General features: G+C 30.3%; 1 protein-coding gene across 3 annotated transcripts in view; it reads left to right on the top strand.

Annotated features, from left to right (window-relative positions):
- LOC114324645 (zinc finger and BTB domain-containing protein 41-like) overlaps nt 1–20771 on the top strand; it is a 56891-nt gene that overhangs the window by 7894 nt on the left and 28226 nt on the right. For 2 of the 3 annotated variants that reach the window (XM_050643344.1, XM_050643345.1), the window contains exon 2: nt 11574–11915. In XM_050643344.1, the coding sequence (XP_050499301.1) occupies nt 11574–11915 (342 nt within the window). Of the gene's footprint in view, nt 1–7299; nt 7409–11573; nt 11916–20771 lie in introns of those variants that run through there. The other variant, XM_050643346.1, reaches the window with a different exon arrangement.

Below are 20771 nucleotides of genomic sequence, written 5' to 3'. Positions count from 1 at the left end.
AGCGTGGTAAAGTTCCAGCGGAAAATGGACCTAGTTACTCTATAGGAGTAATACTAATAAAAATAAAAATGTATACCATTTTTATTCATTCAGTTGCGGTGCGAAACCAAAACTGTCTTAATTTTCACTCAGATCAGAGAGTGCAGCCAGCACTCTTATCGACGATTTCACCTCTTTTTAGAGGTTCATCAGAGACTGCATAGGCTGCTTTTCTCTGGCCCAGGTAAAAATCTTCGGCATATCCATCTCCCACCGCAACTGACGAGATGGTAGTAGGTGCCTAGCGGCATCTGCTAAATAAAAGACTAAGTTTTTCAACCTAATAAAAATATTTGTAAATTAAATATTTTTAAAAGATTTTTAATTGAAAAACTTTATTGGCCCATTTCCTGGTGACAACCTCCAAGGCTTCTACAATATGCAAGCACATGGATGCTGCAGTGAAGACTAAGGGGAAGGAATTCTACACTTCTCTCTGATCTGAGTGAAAATTAAGACAGTTTTGGTTTCGCACCGCAACTGAATGAATAAAAATGGTATACATTTTTATTTTTATTAGTATTACTCCTATAGAGTAACTAGGTCCATTTTCCGCTGGAACTTTACCACGCTGCAGACGGGGGTTGTGAATTGCATAGTGTAGAATTCCTTCCCCTTAGTCTTCACTGCAGCATCCATGTGCTTGCATATTGTAGAAGCCTTGGAGGTTGTCACCAGGAAATGGGCCAATAAAGTTTTTCAATTAAAAATCTTTTAAAAATATTTAATTTACAAATATTTTAATTAGGTTGAAAAACTTAGTCTTTTATTTAGCAGATGCCGCTAGGCACCTACTACCATCTCGTCAGTTGCGGTGGGAGATGGATATGTCGAAGATTTTTACCTGGGCCAGAGAAAAGCAGCCTATGCAGTCTCTGATGAACCTCTAAAAAGAGGTGAAATCGTCGATAAGAGTGCTGGCTGCACTCTCTGATCTGAGTGAAAATTAAGACAGTTTTGGTTTCGCACCGCAACTGAATGAATAAAAATGGTATACATTTTTATTTTTATAAAAATAATATGTTATAATAAAACTGTGACAAATTACTAGGTTGTTTACAATATAGACTATAGAGTGCAAAAAATGTAATGATAAGTAAACAAGTACTTGAGAAAAAGATTAGCAATTTTAGGTCAAGAGTATGAAATATATTAATTTTTCCTGAAATTCTATACAATGGCAATTGTTTTTATTGGCATATTAATTGATTTTATTTACTAACTTAATTTTTTGATTACTTACACTTGGAGATATAGCCAAATATTTTTTAAATACCTATCGTATATGTATTGTTATGCTCTACTTTATCTATTTATTTATATTGATTAGCAAATTCTTAATTTAATTGATTATTCAATTATCTTATTTACTGCCTATGTAAAAACAACTAAATTCAAATTTAATTTTCCAATCAATTTTATTCTCAGGGCTAATTTTGTATTTGATACAATACCTGTGATCTGTGGCTTCTAGTATTTCTAGTTGCTTCTTCTAGGGTGGAAACAGGGAAATTGAAAACACTCAAAATCATATAAATGTAATCTATTGTTTTTATCAAATAAGCCGTGTACATATGATTAAAAAATACTAAAATTTAACTTTGTTGCACAATCTCTAACTTAATAAATTAAACTCTAACTCTGATATCTCCTTGTTTTGACAAAAAAAATTATTTAATTAATTTCTTATTTACTCATACTAGATTGAATGAATTTTACTTTTCTTCTTTTGAATTGATTTCTCAAATTTGAAATGACTAACTGCGTTAAAAAAAGAAATGTTCAATAAACAAATAAACAAATATGGTTTTGATCTAAACAAATTTTCTCCATTCCGACAAATGATTTGACTAACCTTTTGTTTCTTCACTCCCTCGTTTTCTGGATTGCGCCGTCCTTGATTCTCCCAACACGTACTCTCTGGATGTTGCGAAAAAGTCCCTCTCGTCAAAACTGCTTCCAAGAAAAACACACAGGACTTGCTCGAATTCTATTACTCAGTTTTCCTTGCTCGATATCTTGTGCACAAAAGGATAACAATCAGCTACTCATTCTAGACAAAACAAAGGAATCTCTCTCGGACCAGGAAAATTAACTCTTCAACCGGTCGACAATTTGGTTTCAACTTGATTCTGCTGGCAAAGGCTGATCACTCCACTCTACACTGATTACTCACTTTTTAAAAACTGCCTTCTATCGATGTTCATTACACAGTGCCCTTTATTTCTCTCTCCAATCCATACTCCAACATTCATTATCCCTACTCCCGATATTTTCCATCCAATAAACAACAACCTCTCTCAAACCATTTATTTCTTAAGAAACCAAATATTCTTCCACATAACTTTTCCAATTTGTCAAATTTCAAGAAATATCATGATTAGTTCTTTTCTACTTTCTACTTTTACAACTAAAAACTAATACAATTTGTTTACCAAATTAAAAACCTTCCCGGAAAGATCTTAAAAACGTCATTGTTCCCGTCAACGCTCTGTCCACTTTCTAATCACCGAATTGTTTGTTAATGCCCCGTCCATTTCGTCGAATAATTATCACTAATCGTTTTCATTTTTTCGAACACTTGTTTAATAGCAAAATTAAATTCTATGCAATTTTGGTCATATACAGGGTGATGAAAAACTATGATCTTATGCTGTTTGATATAAATTTAATTTTTTTTTAGTTTCTTTAAAAAAAAACAATTCTACAACAGTATATTCCGATGTGACTAATGTGTGTTGAACTGTAGACTGATTATTTAATACCAACCAGGTAATCAGTGAGAAACATAACTCAAAGATCAAATCTTTATTAACTTCAAGATCTACTTTTCCTTGTTTTTCTTTAATTATGTATAAAATATATACTAAAATAATAATAACACTAGATTATACTAATAATATATTATTTAGTCCAAGTTACCAATGAAGGGGTTTTGTGAAGACTCAAAAGAATCAAATTTAAACAATGAAATAAAGATACATTACAATTGCAGCATCTAGGCCATGTGATGGGAGGAACGAAATACCAGTTTCATTCAGTTATCAGTAAGGGAAGGATTATAGGAAAACGTAGCGTTGGAGTAAGACAAATGACTTAGAAGCTTCGTAATCTCAGAGACTGGCTCACATATTCTAGACCAGCAAAGAAACAAGCTAAAATATCTTATCAAGTCACTAAACTACTAATCACAAAAAAAAATCCAGTTCCGGACTATAAAAACATAAATTCATTGTGACTTTGAAACAACACCCTGTATATTGAAATTTTCAAAATCCGTTTGCATATTTGAAAAGTGCACAAAAGCTAAGTTTAATGGTTCACTTCCATTTTTTGGGCAGACAATTTAATGACTTTAACTTTGAAATTATATTGAAATTTTTAAGAACTCTGAGATTAAAAAGCAGGTATTATTGACTTTTAATCATAAATTATTAAAGGTAATAAAAAATACTCATTTTAAAACTAATCAATACTTATTTACTAAATTGGAACAACCCATTTAGTAATCACAAGAAAAATCCAGGCCCAGATTAACAAAAAAACATAAAGTAATTGTGAGCTTAAAACAATACACTGTAGGTATATTGAAATTTTCAAAATCCGTTTGCACATTTGAAAGTAGCACAAAAAACTGTGTTTATAGGTTCGCTTTATTTTTTTTTCGCAGTAAATTTAATGAATTTAATTATATTAAATACATATTATATTGAAATTTTTAAGAACTCCTAAATTAAAAAGCAGGTTTTAAAGCACTTTTAATACGTAAGTTATTAAAGTTAATGAATAAATACTCATTTTAAAAATAATCAAAAATCATTTACTACCTTGGAACGACCCACTTACTAATCATAAGACCATCCAGGTCCGTATTAACAAAAAATATAAAGTAATAGGTAGTTACCTTGAAACACTACCCTGTATATTGAAATTTTCAAAATCCGTTTGAACATTTGAAAAGAGCACAAAAAACGAAGTTTAATGGCTCGCTTCAATTTTTTGCGCAGACAATTTAATGACATTACTTTTGAAATTACATAATATATCTAAATTTTTGTTTGAGTTCTCAGAGTTCTTAAAAATTTCGAGATAATTTCAAAATTAATGTCATTAAATTGTCTGCGCAATAAATGAAAGCAACCCATTAAACTTAATTATTTTTTGTGCTCTTTTCAAATGTGCATACGGATTTTTAAAATTTCAATATACAGGGTGTTGTTTCAAGGTCACAATTACTTTATATTTGTTTGTTAATCCGGTCCTGGATTTTTGTTGTGATTAGTATGTGGGTCGTTCCAATGTAGTAAATAAGCATTGATTGTTTTTAAAATGAGGATTTAGTCATTAACTTTTATAATTTATTATTAAAAGTTAATATTACCTGCCTTTTAATGTTTAATTTGAAAAGTTCTAAAAAATTTCAATAGATAGGTAAACTTAATTTCAAAATTAAAGACATTCAATGTTCTGCGCAAAAAATTAAAGCGAACCTATAAACTCAGTTTTTGTGCTCTCTTCAAATGTGCAAACGTATTTTGAAAATTTGAATATACAGGGTGTTGTTTCAAGGTCACAATAATTGTGTTAGGTCACAGGCAAGTCTGTCTGCGGTCAAATTGTACGATTTCGTTGGATGCACGGTCACACACGATCAAAATGTTTGCCGATTCGTCGAATTCCACAAAGTTGAACGACGCCGCAGTACCGTGAGTGGTCGGCTTTAGAAACTTACAAATTGAAGACCTTTTTCAAGTTTTACAACTTTTATTTGAACTATTTTTCTCTAAAATACAGGGTGTTTCATTGGGAAAGTAACATATGTTAACTACTGTAGAAAGAGGACACTTAGGCGGTCTCAAAAATACCATACTTAATGTGTCTTACTCCATTAATAACAAAGATACTGGGTGTTTTATCTATTTTGCCATTTTCTTAATTGGCTCATAACTTTTTAACCACACTGTATATTTATTTTATATTTGGCACGCAAATATCATTTAAAGTGTACAATAAACTAATTTATTTATAATTGTAGAAAATCCAGGTCCGGATTAAAAAATATTTGAAAAATATTCCGACCCAAAAACAACACCCTGTACATTAAATTTTTTTAAAACCGATTTTTCTTAAAAAAAAAATGAAAAACCAAATTTAGTGGTATACTTTGAGTTTTCGGCAAAATGATTTTTCTGGTCAAATGAGTTTGAATTCTGAAATTATGTGAATTGCGAGAGCTCCAAGTAGAAAAAAATTAAAATACAGCTTACAACTTGTCAACCGTACTGTATATTGATTTTATATTTAACACGCGAGTATTATTTTAGGTACCCAATCAATTAATTTACTTACAATTATAGAAAATCCAGATCCGTATTAAAAAATATTGTATAAATGTTCCGACCCCAAAAAAAATACCCTGTATATTAAATTTTTTTAAATTGATTTTGCATTTGAAAAGAGGATGAAAAACTAAATTTAGTGGTATACTTTGAATTTTCGGCAAAATGATTTTTCTGGTCAAATTTTGAATTTGAATTCTGAAATTATGTCAATTGCGAGAGCTCTAAGCAGAAAAAATTAAAATGCGACTTAATTTTAATTAATACCATTATTTAATCTAAATTGGTAAAATGTTAACATTTCAGTGTTTTTTAATTATGTGTGACAAATAGTTTATGGCGAATATTCATCTTTAAATAATGAATAAATAATAAAGGGTCAATAAAGAATACATCAATTTAATCAACAAAGTATCTAAAAATTATAACAAACTGCGAAAATTCGAAGTATAATAACTATTCAAAACTAAAGCACTTATTCAAAATTACCACAATAAAAAATTGTTGTTATGTGTGCAAATGTTAATATTTTACAAATTTAGATTAAATAATGGTATTCATTAAAATTAAGTCATATTTTAATTTATTTTACTTGGAGCTTCGCAATGCACATAATTTCAGAATTCAAATTCAAAATTTTACCAGAAAAATCATTTTGTCGAAAATTCAAAGTATACCACTAAATTTAGTTTTACATATTCTTTTCAAATGCAAAATCCATTTAAAAAAAATTTAATATACAGGGTATTTTTTTGGGTCGGAACATTCATACAATATTTTTTAATCCGGACCTGGATTTTTTATAATTGTAAATAAATTAATTGATTGGGCACCTAAAAGAATATTCGCGTGTTAAATATAAAACCAATATGCAGTGCGGTTGACAAGTTGTAAGCTGTATTTCAATTTTTTTCTACATAGAGCTCTCGCAATTCACATAATTTCAGAATTCAAATTCAAAATTTGACCAGAAAAATCATTTTGCCGAAAATTCAAAGTATACCACTAAATTTAGTTTTTCATCCTCTTTTCAACTGAAAAATCTATTTTAAAAAAAATTAATGTACAGGGTGTTGTTTTTGGGTCAGAACATTTTTCCAATATTTTTTAATCCGGACCTGGATTTTTTACAATTACAAATAAATTAGTTTATTGTACACTTTAAAAATGATATTTGCGTGCCAAATATAAAATAAATATATAGTGTGGTTAAAAAGTTATGAAACAATTAAGAAAATGGCAAAATAGATAAAACAAACAGCAGTATCTTTGTTATTAATGGAGTAAGACCCATTAAGTATGGTATTTTTGAGACCGCCGAAGTGTCCTCTTTCTACAGTTAACGTATGTTACTTTCCCAATGAAACACCCTGTATATAAAAAATGTTTTATAGGCAAAAAATATTTTCACTTTTTATGATTGTTAAAAAAAACAAAATCAACTGTATGTCTTCAAGAATTTCTTGTCAACTATTCCACATATCCATTTTAGAACTTTCAAAAACCTGTATAAGATTTTTTTAACTAAAAAAAAACAGTAAATCCTGTATAAAAGGTATATTTAAAAACTTATTTAAATATACCTTTTATACAGGATTTACTGTTTTTTGTATCACATGGTATACAGCCAACTACAGGAAAACTTTTTCCTTGTGGATTTTTTTAACTGTTTTTTTTGCTGGCATATTTTCTCAATTTTCTTGTGCCTATTTTCTACTCGTTTTGATTCCTTTATCTTTCACCTGAAATATTCGTAAGTAGTTTATAGATACCGCTGATTAATTGTTTGTTATATTTTTTGATATTAAAAAAAATACTTTAATCCGAGACTAGTTTTTGATATGCACTCTGGAACAATAGCTCCCTTTATCTATCAGATAAAAATGCATTTGGTTCGACATAATATTGTTATTAGTTCATCGTGAAAACGCAGCTTGTCTGTATTGATTATTCTATTAGAAGATGAAAAATCTGATTTTTGATTTTCGTGTAGAGGTATACTTGTGTAAAAACGGAGAACTTATATGAAGGTATGTCAGACAGTGATTAATTCAATGTACTCTTACACAGATATGGCAAATTATAATTCGCTTACCTCTACAAAAAAACGATTCTCTCGATTCATTAATAAGACCAAAAATCACAAAAACATTACAGCATCACAAAAACATCTAGAAAATCACAAAAACGTCTACAAAGTCACAAAAACGTCAACAAAATCACAAATTTTTTACGTTGCACACATTATCATTTCTTGGAACTCTCTATACATTAATTAGACCACCTTGTGGTGCCCCCCACTATTTGAGAATTTTTTATATTGTTTGATATGCCAATGAGGAATCAGATGTAGATAATTTTGTCAAACGTTGGTAGTTTTATCTTTCTTTCGTAATTTTGGAAATTAATATCTTAATAAGGATCAAGTCACTTTTGTCAAGCCAAATTTTGATTAGTTTCTGATATATGGGAGTACTAAGAAATTTACTTTGTTGGTATGTGCATTAAACATCCATTTAACATACGTTGGTATCTGGGTAAAAATTTGCCCCATTTTTTCTGTCAGCAGTTGCTTAGGTGAGTTAGAAATTAATAATCTCTATTCCGTTTTGCCCATACCAAGAAAGCTGTTAGGACATGACGGAAGAAGGTTTCAAAGGTTAATTTAAAGATGAGTTATCAATTTTTTAAAGTACCTAATAAAAAATGTTGATAGACGTGTAGAGTTTTAAGTGTAGGAAACATTGGACATAATCCTTCCTCTTTCTGTTCGTTTCATGCATTCCCATGATTGCCAAAACATGTCATTAGTGGTCTGATTTTTAAAGTCTTCCTTTTAATTCTTTCCCGATACTATTATTTCTCCATTTTGTTTCATTCAGGCAACTTGCGGCCCTGTTTGCTCTATTTAATTGATCTTCCACTTCTGTTTCGAGCTTTCCTTAATTAGATATTGTAATCCCTAGGTATTTAAACTTTTTTTTTGGGAAATCAACATGTTAAGGGTCATTCCATATCAAATCACTCAATTTTGGAGCAAAAAAAAATTTTGGACCTCCGATTTGTCTGAAAATTGGTATATAGCTTCTGCGGGACGTAAAAATAAGATATTTAAGGTCAAAAAATCTTCTTTTTTTCTCAAAATGGTATTTTATGCGGTTTTACAGTGATTTGGTGTTTATTTATACAAATTTGCATTTTCTATCGTAAAGTATCAATGGAAAACATAATATTTTAATAGAAGGGACTCAAAAATGTCATTATATGGCATTATAATAAGTTACTTTGATTCAAAACAAGCTTTTGATCAAATTTTATAGTGTAGAAAACGTTAAAATACCGTTTTTTACATTTTTCTCCATTTCCAAAATACATCATAATCGATTTGGCTGAAAATTTGCCCACAGATAGACAAAACATAGGACTTTAAGTGGTGAGAAGGATTTGAATTATATTACAGTACCAAAAAAGTTACATGCAATATTATAGTCAAAAATATAGGCGTCTACTGTAAGTAATATAATTAACTCGAAAATACCGACCTCACGACAAAAATTGTTAAAAAGAAATTGTAATAATTGTAAATACGATTTATTTGGAACAATGTAAGTTCCTACCATTTTTGTCGAAAAGTTAAAAATGGCGGAGATATTGAGCAAAACAGGTTCTCCTTTAAAATCAAGATGGCGGCTAACGCAACGGAGGTATTCATTCGTGATTTTAAATTTAGGCTACTATTGGCTCCCCTAAAGATCAGAAAAATAAAATTTTGGGCAGCTCGGCATTCAAGGTCAAATGCTATCCCGACTGGACTAATATATACTTTTGAGACTGATATTACTGCATGTAACTTTTTTGGTATTGTAATATAATTCAAATCCTTCTAACCACTTAACGTCCTATCTTTTGGCTATCTGGGAGCAAATTTTCAGCCAAATCGATGATGATGTATTTTGGGAATGGAGGAAAATGTAAAAAACGGTATTTTAACGTTTTTTACACTATAAAATTTGATCAAAAACTTGTTTTGATTCAAAATAACTTGTTATAATGCCATATAATGACATTTTTGAGTCTTTTCTATTAAAATATTATGTTTTTCATTGATACTTTACTACAGAAAATGCAAATTTGTTTAAATAAACACCAAATCACTGTAAAATCGCATAACATACCATTTTGAGAAAAAAAGAAGAATATTTTTTGACCTTAAATATCTTATTTTTACGTCCCGCAGAAGCTATATACCAATTTTCAGACAAGTCGGAGATCCAAAATTTTTTGCCTGAGTGATTTGACATGGAATGTACCTTAAACTTCCTAGAGGTTATATTAAATTGGTATAGCATATAAATTGTTTTTCTCCTACTTGGTATCCTTTTTTAGTTCTTATTCCTGTCAAATTCCTTGTTCAGGTCCGCTAAACATAAATAGACCGGTTTGTTGTATTCTAACGATTTCCCTTGCACTTATATGAATATAACGTGGGTGCATGATCTTCCTGACCTTAAACATTGTTCTACTGGTGTTATAATTTTATTCAGTTTATTTGGTTGTTAATTTTAATGTTGTGTTTAATAAATTAATTCCTCTATAATTATGCTGGTCCAATTTGTCTCCATTTTTGAAGAGAGTTAGTAGGATGCTTAATCTTTACTCTTCTGGTATTCTATTTTGTCCTAATATATTTTGGATTAGTTTTAATGGTTGTTTGGTTAGATCTGGTCCTCAGTACTTTATGAGTTCTTTCAATATTCTGTCATATCTTGGTGATTTTCTATTTTTTAATTTCCTTAATGCTAGTTAGTGGTAGCGAAACTCTTTCTATTAAGTTATTCTACAATAATATCCATAAATTCTTCGGTACATTCCATGTCAAATCACTCGGGCAAAAACATTTGGATCTCCCATTTTTCTGAAACTTGATGTATAGCTTGTGCTGGACGTAAAAATAAGATATTTAAGGTCAAAAAGTCTTCTTCTTTTTTTTCTTAAATGTTATTTTATGCGATTTTACAGTGATTTGATGTTTATTTAAACAAATTCGCATTTTTTACCATAAAGTATCAATGCAAAAAATATTGTTTTAAAAATGTCATTATATGGCATTATAACAAGTTATTTTGATTCAAAACAAGTGTTTGATCAAATTTTTTATAGTGTATAAAACGTTAAAATACCGTTTTTTTACATTTTCCTCCATTCCCAAAATACATCATAATCGATTTGGCTGAACATTTGCCCACATATAGCCATAACATAGTACTTTAAGAAGGATTTGAATTATTTTATAATACAAAAAAAGTTACATGCAATAATATCAGACTCAAAAGTACATTACTCCAGTCGGGATAGCATTTGACCTTGCATGCCGAAATTTTATTTTTCTAATCTTTAGGGGGGTCAACAGTAGCCTAAATTTAAAATCGCGAATGAATTCATCCGTTACATTAGCCGCCATCTTGATTTTAAAGGAGAACCGTTCTTGCTCAATATCTCTGCCATTATTAACTTTTTGACAGAAATGGTATAGGAACTAAAATTGTTCCAAATAAATCGTATTTACAATTATTACAATTTCTTTTCAACAATGTTTGTCGTGAGGTCGATATTTTCCGAGTTAATTGTACTTACAGTAGACGCCTATATTTTTGACTATGATATTGCATGTAACTTTTTTAGTATTGTAAAATAATTCAAATCCTTCTAACCACTTAAAGTCCTATATTTTGGCTATCTGTGGGCAAATTTTCAGCCAAATCGATTATGGCGTGTTTTGGGAATGGAGGAAAATGTAAAAAAACGGTATTTTAACGTTTTCTGCACTATAAAATTTGATCAACAACTTGTTTTGAATCAAAATAACTTGTTATAATGCCATATAATGACATTTTTGAGTCCTCTCTATTAAAATATTATTTTTTCCATTGATACTTTACGATAGAAAATGAAAATTTGTTTAAATAAATACCAAATCACTGTAGAATCTCTTAAAATAACATTTTGAGAAAAAAGAAAAAGAAGAAGAAGACAATTCAACCTTAAATGTTTTATTTCTACGTCTCGCAGATGCTATATACCAATTCTCAGACAAATCGGAGATCCAAAAGTTTTTTTGATCCAAAATTGAGTGATTTGAAATGGAATTCCCCCTTCATAAATCTATGATTAACCGTATATTCGGTAACTTTTCAGATGATGCTGTCCCCATTGTTATCGCCATGGGAACTCCAGGCGATAAAGCAGGCAGCATCAAAGAGGTAATTAAGACAGAATCGGAAGAGCCCGCACCCCGACCGCCAGATCCTCAACAACAATTACAACTTTTTTCACCACCACCATCGTCACCGTCATCCACACCAGCAAGTTTTCCATTGCAACAGACCATATCTTCACCAGGACCAGGACCACCTTCGTCTTCGGATATGGGCGTCATCAACATATTACCACATTTCAGGACTTTAGCTAGTCCTCCTCAGCATGTGGGAACTAAACCAGAAGCTTTGATAAAGGCTGAGTTAGAGCAATCGACCATAGGTAAGTGTGAACAAGTTTTTATCGTCTATTAAAATCACGAGCTTTCTCACAAAATGGATAAGCTTCGGAGCCCTGTAAAATTCTTCCGTACAATGTTTGGCTCTGTTTAGGACACTTCCCTGTTTTTCGAAAATTTGGAAACCTTTTATCCTTAATATATCATTTCGAGCTCTACCGTCTCTTCAATGAGCTTAATATTAATGGTTCCATCAAAATAAACAGGCTATGGTGGCAAGGTCTTGTACATTCCATAAATGATAACGTCAAAGGCCAGATGGAAGAAATACTAACAATCTTACGAGAACAGAAAACCCAAATCTTATTAACAAAATACTTATTTAAAAGGTAAATAAGACATCAGACAGTTAAAGACTTCTTCTTCTTAAGGTTCCTATCCATTCCGGACGTTGGCGATCAGCAAGGCTATCCTAACTTTGCTTGCTTCCATTCGGAATAGTCCGGTTGTAGATGTATCGAACAACTTTCTCAGGTTTTGAAGCCAAGATATTCTTCTCCCTGTTCCTCTCTTTCCAAATACCTTGCCCTGAAGAATGAGTTGCACAACAAGCGGTATCTGTCTTCATTCCTCATAACATGGCCAAGATATTCTAGTTTACGCACTTTGATGGTGTTAATAATCTCGCATTCCTTGCATATTCTACGTAGTACCTCAAAATTAGTCACATGATCAAGTCATGAGATTCTTAAAATGCGTGTAACATCACATTCATCTCAAAGGGCTTGAGTTTTCTTAAAGAAGCTTCAGAAAGAGCCTAGGCCTCTACTCCGTATAATAACGTAGAAAATACATAGCATTTGATTATACACATTTTGGTACCAAGTGGTAAGTCGTGACTTCTGAAAAGAGATTTATTCTTGCTTTTCCTGCGTTATTGTATTGCAGTAGAGTAGTCCCATTGGCTGTTTATGTTGGTACCAAAGTATGTGTAGCTATCCATCCTGTCAATTGGTTGTTCGTTAACCAAAGCCGTGTATTTTATGTTTCGTTCTTACTGGCTACCATCATCATCATCATCACTGGCTCGACAACCCTTTCTGGGTCTTGGCCTGTTCCAGAATCCTTCTCCATTCTGATCTGTTTCGTGCTTTTTTCTCCAGTTTTTTATTTTTAAGGTTATTATATAATTTTCTATTTGTTCTAAATGGCTACCATGTACTTTGTTTTTTTTTCATATTGAGAGAACAAGTTCATGTTCTCTGCTTATATCTGATATACGCATTATTTGCAAACCATCTACATAATAGACCAGGAAGGATCTATTTTTAGGTGGATGTGAGAGGTGGCATTCAGATTTTTGCGGATAAAGTTAGGTGATAACTTCGTTAATAATAATTTACTTATATGCTTCTTCTTAAATATGCCCGGAACATTAATAAAAAAAATAAAATATTTAAAAATTTCAAAAAGTTTCTTTTTTTTCTACTTTCTTTGCTTATAACTTTAAAACGATTCATTTTGGAACAAAGTCGTATAGGAATAAAACAAAGATAATTAAATTTTCTATCAGATACGATTGGTTAAAAATGTCTGAATTTATCACCCTTGCTGCAAAATAACAATAAGTATAAAATAAGGGGGCAAAACAAGCCTGTCCTTATTCAGTGTTTTTTCCTAATTCGTTTAGAAAATTTTTGTAGTGTGCTAAAACCGTCCACCAAATTTCATTAAGAGGATCGGTACGTATTTTCGGCTGCAATGCTATTCAAATGGGGATTAATTTTTTTCGAATCCTGAGAAAACTAATAAGTATTTTTGAAAAATTTAAACGCAGAATGAAAGATTACGTTATTAGCGAGGGCCGAAAGTCCCTGAGAACTTCTATAATGTTTATTTTAATAAGTTACAGGGGTGAAAAACTAAGAGAAAATTTAGTGTGATTTTTAATTTCAAATATATCATTCAAAATAAACTGTTTATTTGTTCTAAGGGACTTTACTGCGTTTAAATTTTTCAAAAATATTTATTGGTTTTTTCAGGATTCGAAAAAAATGAACACAATGCCGTGGTAATATTTTCCAAATCTATCTTTGTCTTACAACGCACTCAGTCAGTCAGACACTGATAATCAGTGACAATTTTAAATATTTGACATTGCATCGGGAATATGTTGAGTTGTTGATTAAATATTATTGATATATAGTGTATTTGATAAATAATTGATTTAAGACGTGAACTTAATAAACAGTTATTTATTGTGTATTATTTGTGGAAGATCCAAGCAGAGAATACATCAGGATAATATATTCTGTGATCCAAGTATTGTGTTGTTAAAGATGTTCAAAATTGTAAGCGTTCCATAACAATATATTATTAAAAAATCACTTTAACACTTTTCCTCTTTTCTCGATTGAGTATTAGTCTTTGTTGTACAAATAAATTATTACAATCACTGAATACATAGTTAGTGAAAAAATTATCACATTTATTAACTGAATTAATAATTCTATTCAATTATAAAAATAACAGTTATCCAAGAACATTCAAAACCCATCTCTTTAAATTAATGATGACATTTTCAAGTAGAATGACATTCTAGTAATGTTTACATATCCATACCAGTATGAATTTTACTACACGTAATTTGCCGTGTAAAGACAGAAAAAGTGGGGATACACGTAAAATATTTGCGAATTATGTACCCATAGCCTTAAAATTGACTTACTAGATTTTGCATAATAATTTTGGAATCTAAACTTTTTTAAAAAATTAAAATTTTTTAAAATCTTGCACAACAAAACTAGAACATACAAAGATTTGTCAATTTTTTACATATAAAGAAGTACTCCACCTATCTAATGTACTTTACAGAATTAAAATCGGATTATTTAAGGGGCCTCAGCAATGTTTTAAAATTATAAACAATTTTTGGCTTATAAACAAATTAGTGCTGTGGCCAGGAGGGGGTGCTACGGGCTCCTTTATTTAGATGGACTTACCCAAGTTTTGTTTATTTACTTTGAACCGTAGAACACGAATTGTTTGGGTAACAGTTGATCCGGATGTGATAAGATTGTTATACACAAAGAACTTGAGGAATTACATAACATCGATTTTTCGCAAAATAAAACATTTTTTGCATTTCTTGGGTAATTCTAAGCAAAAAATGTTCTTACAAGTTTTTTCGTAGGATGCATAGTTTTCGAGATAAACGCGGTGGAACTTTCAAAAAATCGAAAAATTGTAATTTTTGAACGCGAATAACTTTTTATTGAAAATTAAATTAGCAATTCTGCTGACAGCATTTGAAAGTTTAAGTCAAATTATACCGGTTTTCATTATTTACACTGCTAAAAATTAATTTTTTTATTATTAAATAAAGCTATTTGTTTATAAGCCAAAAAATTGTTTATAATTTTAAAACATTGCTGAGGCCCCTTAAATAATCCGATTTTAATTCTGTAAAGTGTATTAGATAGGTAAAGCACCTCTTTATATGTAAAAAAATTAGCCAACTTCTAAATGGTCTACTTTTTGTTCAGAAAGATTTTAAAAAATTTGAACTTTTTTAAAAACATTTAGATTGCAAATTTATTATGCAAAATCTATAAGGTCGATTTTAATGAAATTTGGTAGACCGTTTAAGTAAGTTATAAGAGTTTTCTAAGCGAATTACTAAGGTTCTAAGTGCCACCAAAGGGGTTAAGAAACATTGAATAACAACAGGCGTATTTTCCCCCTTATTTTGTATTTATTGCTATATTGCAGAAAAGGTAATACCTTAAGACATTTTTGACCAATCGTATATCATACAAAATTCAATTATCTTTATTTTATTTTTGTACGACTTTGTTCCAAAACGAATCGTTTTAAAGTTATAAGCAAAGAAAGCAGAAAAAAATCGATGTTTTTCGAAATTTTTAAATATTTTAATTTTTTTATTAATGTTTCGGGCATATTTGAGAAGGAGCATAAGTCAATTATTATTACTGAAGGTGTCCTAACTTTATCTGCAAAAATCCAAATGCCACCTGTCACATCCAAAAATAGACGTTTTTTTACAGATTAGTCCTGGTCTATAAGGTGTCTGAAAAAAGCGCTGGGTTGTCGGGATATCTGGGGATATCTAACGTTGTTTAGACGCATTCCGTTGACTAATACGCCTACCTGTAGTTCTCCCAGCGCTTGCTCGCCGCGTTGACAGTACAAATTAAAAAACACCGAGGACATAATACATCCTTGAATCACTTCTCTATCTATGGAGACTGCCTCTGTTAACTGGCCATCCACTTTAATGCTGGAAGTTTGGTTGTAATATAAATCATATACAGGGTGTCTGCGTAACTTTGCACCATATGGGAAACTTTTTTAATATCAATTTTACGAAAAAAAGACATTCTTTATAAAGTGCTCTGCATAGTCTAAAACCTAAGATGCAATCATCAGATATCAAATTTTGTCAACAGTATACGAGGTATGTCAAAAAATATTAATTTCGCTCAAGAGCAAACTACCGTTATACTTCAAAATATCAAAAAATTTTATTATGAAAAGTTATTTGTAATTAAAAACCATATTCAAAAATGCAATAACAGCCTTCTACGTGAAAAAAAAATTTCTGAGATTTTCCTAAATTACCGATTCCGAACATCATTTTTATTTATTAGACATGTAATAACTCTTTTATTAATAATTTTAGGAAAAAAACTTATTCTTCATAAAAATCTGTGCATGGTCTAAACCTCAAGATGCAACCATCAGTTTTCCAAGTTTGTTAATTTTATACGAGGTGTGTCAAATAATATGAATTTAGAAAGAATATAGAAAGAATTCTTTCTAAATTCATATTATTTGATACACCTCGTATAAAATTAACAAACTTGGATAACTGATGGTTGCATCTTGAGGTTTAGACCATGCACAGATTTTTATGAAGAATACATTTTTCCTAAAATTATTAATAAAAGAGTTATTACAGGTCTAATAAATAAAAATGATGTTCGGAATCAGTAATTTAGGAAAATCTCAGACATTTTTTTTCTCGTAGATGGCTGTTATTGCATATTTGAATATGGTTTTTAATTACAAATAACTTTTCATAATAAATTTTTTTGATATTTTGAAATATAAAGGTAGTTTACTCTTGAGCGAAATTAATATTTTTTGACATACCTCGTATACTGTTGACAAAATTTGATATCTGATGATTGCACCTTAGGTTTTAGACTATGCAGAGCACTTTATAAAGAATGACTTTTTTTCGTAAAATTGATATTAAAAAAGTTTCCCATATGGTGCCAAGTTACGCAGACACCCTGTATGATTCTCAAGTTTCTATCACCTAATCCCGCTTCTATGAGATGGTTATGAGCTTATCATGTTTTACTATATCAAATGCCTTTTTGTAGTCGATAAAACAAATATATACTTCACAGTTGACATCCCTGCACCTCTGCATAAGGACTTGGACAAGGACTGAAGACAGGAGATTCCTCAGATAATTTTAAGATAATTTAACCAAATTCACCGTGTCCGAAAATGCTTCCTAAGGGAGCTAGAGCTCTTTGAAGATGACGTCTTGTAATTAGTTTTTCTTAAATACCCCCAGAACGCTTCTAGTTAGAAAGACGAAAATTGGTACACGTATTTATCTTCCAGAGATACATCGATTCCATTTATTGTGAATTTCTAGTACCAGTCATAGGCGTCCGTTTTGGGTGGGGCAAGGGTTAACTTATCGCATAACTTTTTTGTCTTTAACTTTTAAGCATTTTTTATGCTGGTTTATTAAATTGTGAGGTATTCTATTAACAAAAGGTACTCTTGCTGTAAGTCGGTAGGACACACCGTTTCCTAGAAAAATCGATTTGAAAATTTTTCGGTACCTGAATTTGAATTGGTGTATTTTACAAATATTGGTGAATACAAATTGGTGTATTTTACCAACTTAAAGCAAACAAATATTGCTGAATACAAATTGGTGTATTTTACCAACTTAAAGCAAGAGTAAATTTTAGTACCAGAATACCTCATATTTAATAATCTAGTGTCAAAAATTCTTAAAAATTAAAGACAAAAAAGTTATGCGATAAAATAACCGTTGACCTACCCAAAACGGACGCATATGACCGGTACTAGAAATTCTAAATTAATGAAATTGATTCATCTCTGGAATATAAATAAACGTACCAGTTTTCGTTTTTCTAAATAGTTTTTTTTTAATTTTTTTTTGATATTCAAAAAACGAAAAATATTCAAATCGTTTTTTCTAGAAAACGGTGTATCCTATCGACTTAAAGTAAGAGTACCTTTTAGTACTATAATACCTTAAGTTTTAATAATCCAGACTCAAAAATGCTTAAAAATTAAAAACAAAAAAGTTATGCGATAATATAACTGTTGTCCTACACAAAACGGACGCCTATGACCGGTACTAGAAATTTCCAATGGATGGAATCGATTTCTGGAAGATAAATATGTGTACCAATTTTCATTTTTCTAAATATAAGCTTTCTGGAGATATTTAAGAAAAACTAATTACCAGACGCCATCTTCAAATAGCTCTAGCTCCTTTAGGAAGCATTTTCGGACTAGTAAATTGGGTTAAATTGTCTTAAAATTATCAGTAGTAATTGTACAAGAGCTCTAAAATTCTATATTAATTTTAGAGATCGAGTGCAATTTGTTGCGATTATTTCATGAATAAAACTGTTCAAAACCAAAATTTTATTGTAATTTATTTATGTAAGTACAAATTAGTACAATTAAACACACAGTTGTTATAAATATTTTACGGTTGAAAGTCATCACTTTTATAATTTTTAAAACATTAATTGTTATTAATGTCACTGAATGTATTTTTTCATAGCAACGAAGGGCATCTGACGTAATATACTTGACGACGGGAATTTATCAAAAATTATCAGTCTAATTTAGATTTCTGTAGCTTTCTGTTGGTCAGAATCTCCTATGAATGAAATAATCGGGTATAATATCACAAGAGAGTGAGAATAAATTGAAAATAATGCGACAGTTTTTCGAAAATTTGTTGTCGAAATATTGCCCAATGACAACAAATTTGAGTAAAAATGAAGCATTATGTTCTTATTTATTCTTACTTTCGTGTGATATTCGTAAGATTATTTTTTAATACACACATACAAAAGTTAAGTCTTTAGTAACATTAATTTTATTGTATAAAGTATATTACAAAAGACAACAGAACATGACAAGAGAACTAAGAACTATGTGTTTCTAGCATCTCGCGAGGATTTAAATTCCACATCCTTAAAGGGGTCTATGACTCGGTTAAATTCGTTATAATATAAATCTTGAATAAGTTTGGCGATTTTGTTCCACATTGTTTTAATCACTGCTTCTTTATAGTCTTCACCATTACACCTTTTCATGTTGAATGCCCAGTCTTTTAAAATGAGGGCCAATTTTGGGACAGTAGTATCTTGTTCCAGTTTGTAACCCCTTTCATCACAAAATTCTTGGAATTGCTTTCAAATTGAATTGTTGCTAAGTAAAATATTCTTACTTGCATTTGCTGTAATTTCGATGTTTATTTCTTCCACGGATGCAGGATCAAAACGTTTACTTTCGTTCATTTTATTAAATGTGACAGTTGTCAAAACTAGAAAACGTCACAGTATAATGAGCGGTTGTCATGAAACAGAAACAATCTACTTAAGAGGATCGGTACGTATTTTCGGCTGCAATGCTATTCAAATGGGGATTCATTTTTTTCGAATCCTGAGAAAACTAATAAGTATTTTTGAAAAATTTAAACGCAGAATGAAAGATTACGTTATTAGCGAGGGCCGAAAGTCCCTGAGAACTTCTATAATGTTTATTTTAATAAGTTACAGGGGTGAAAAACTAAGAGAAAATTTAGTGTGATTTTTAATTTCAAATATATCATTCAAAATAAGCTTTTTATTTATTCTAAGGGACTTTCGGCCCTTGGTAATAATTTAGTCTCTCATTCTGCGTTTAAATTTTTCAAAAATATTTATTGGTTTTTTCAGGATTCGAAAAAAATGAACACAATGCCGTGGTAATATTTTCCAAATCTATCTTTGTCTTACAACGCACTCAGCTGAATATAATATTGTCAGCATATATTTTCAGTCAGACACTGACAATCAGTGACAATTTTAAATATTTGACATTGCATCGGGAATATGTTGAGTTATTGATTAAATATTATTGATATATAGTGTATTTGATAAATAATTAATTTAAGACGTGAACTTAATAAAAAGTTATTTATTGTGTATTATTTGTGGAAGATCCTAGCAGAGAATACATCAGGATAATATATTCTGTGATCCAAGTATTTTGTTGTTAAATATGTTCAAAATTGTAAGCGTTCCACAACAATATATTATTAAAAAATCACTTTAACACTTTTCCTCTTTTCTCGATTGAGTATTAGTCTTTGTTGTAAAAATAAATTATTACAATCGCTGAATACATAGTTAGTGAAAAAATTATCACATTTATTAACTGAATTAATAATTTGCAATTATAAAAATAACAGTTACCCAAGAATATTCAAAACCCATCTCTTTAAATTAATGATGACATTTTCAAGTAGAATGACATTCTAATAATGTTTACATATCCATACCAGTGTGAATTTTACTACACGTAATTTGCCGTGTAAATACAGAAAAAGTAGGGATACACGTAAAATATTTGCGTATTATGTACCCATAGCCTTAAAAAAATTCTCAGTAGTAATTGCACAAGAGCTCTAAAATTATCGAATTTTTCCCGAGTGACACTTTGACAGTTTTAATTTCACGACCGGAAGGGGAGTGAAATTATGTTAAAGTGTCACGAGGGCAAAAATTCGTTAATAATTTTAGAGATCGAGTGCAATTTGT

This window comes from Diabrotica virgifera, chromosome 2 (genome assembly GCF_917563875.1).
Source record: "Diabrotica virgifera virgifera chromosome 2, PGI_DIABVI_V3a".
NCBI lineage: Eukaryota > Metazoa > Arthropoda > Insecta > Coleoptera > Chrysomelidae > Diabrotica > Diabrotica virgifera.
The sequence above is the reverse complement of the archived record's forward strand: the minus strand, read 5'-3'. Positions and strand labels throughout refer to the sequence as shown.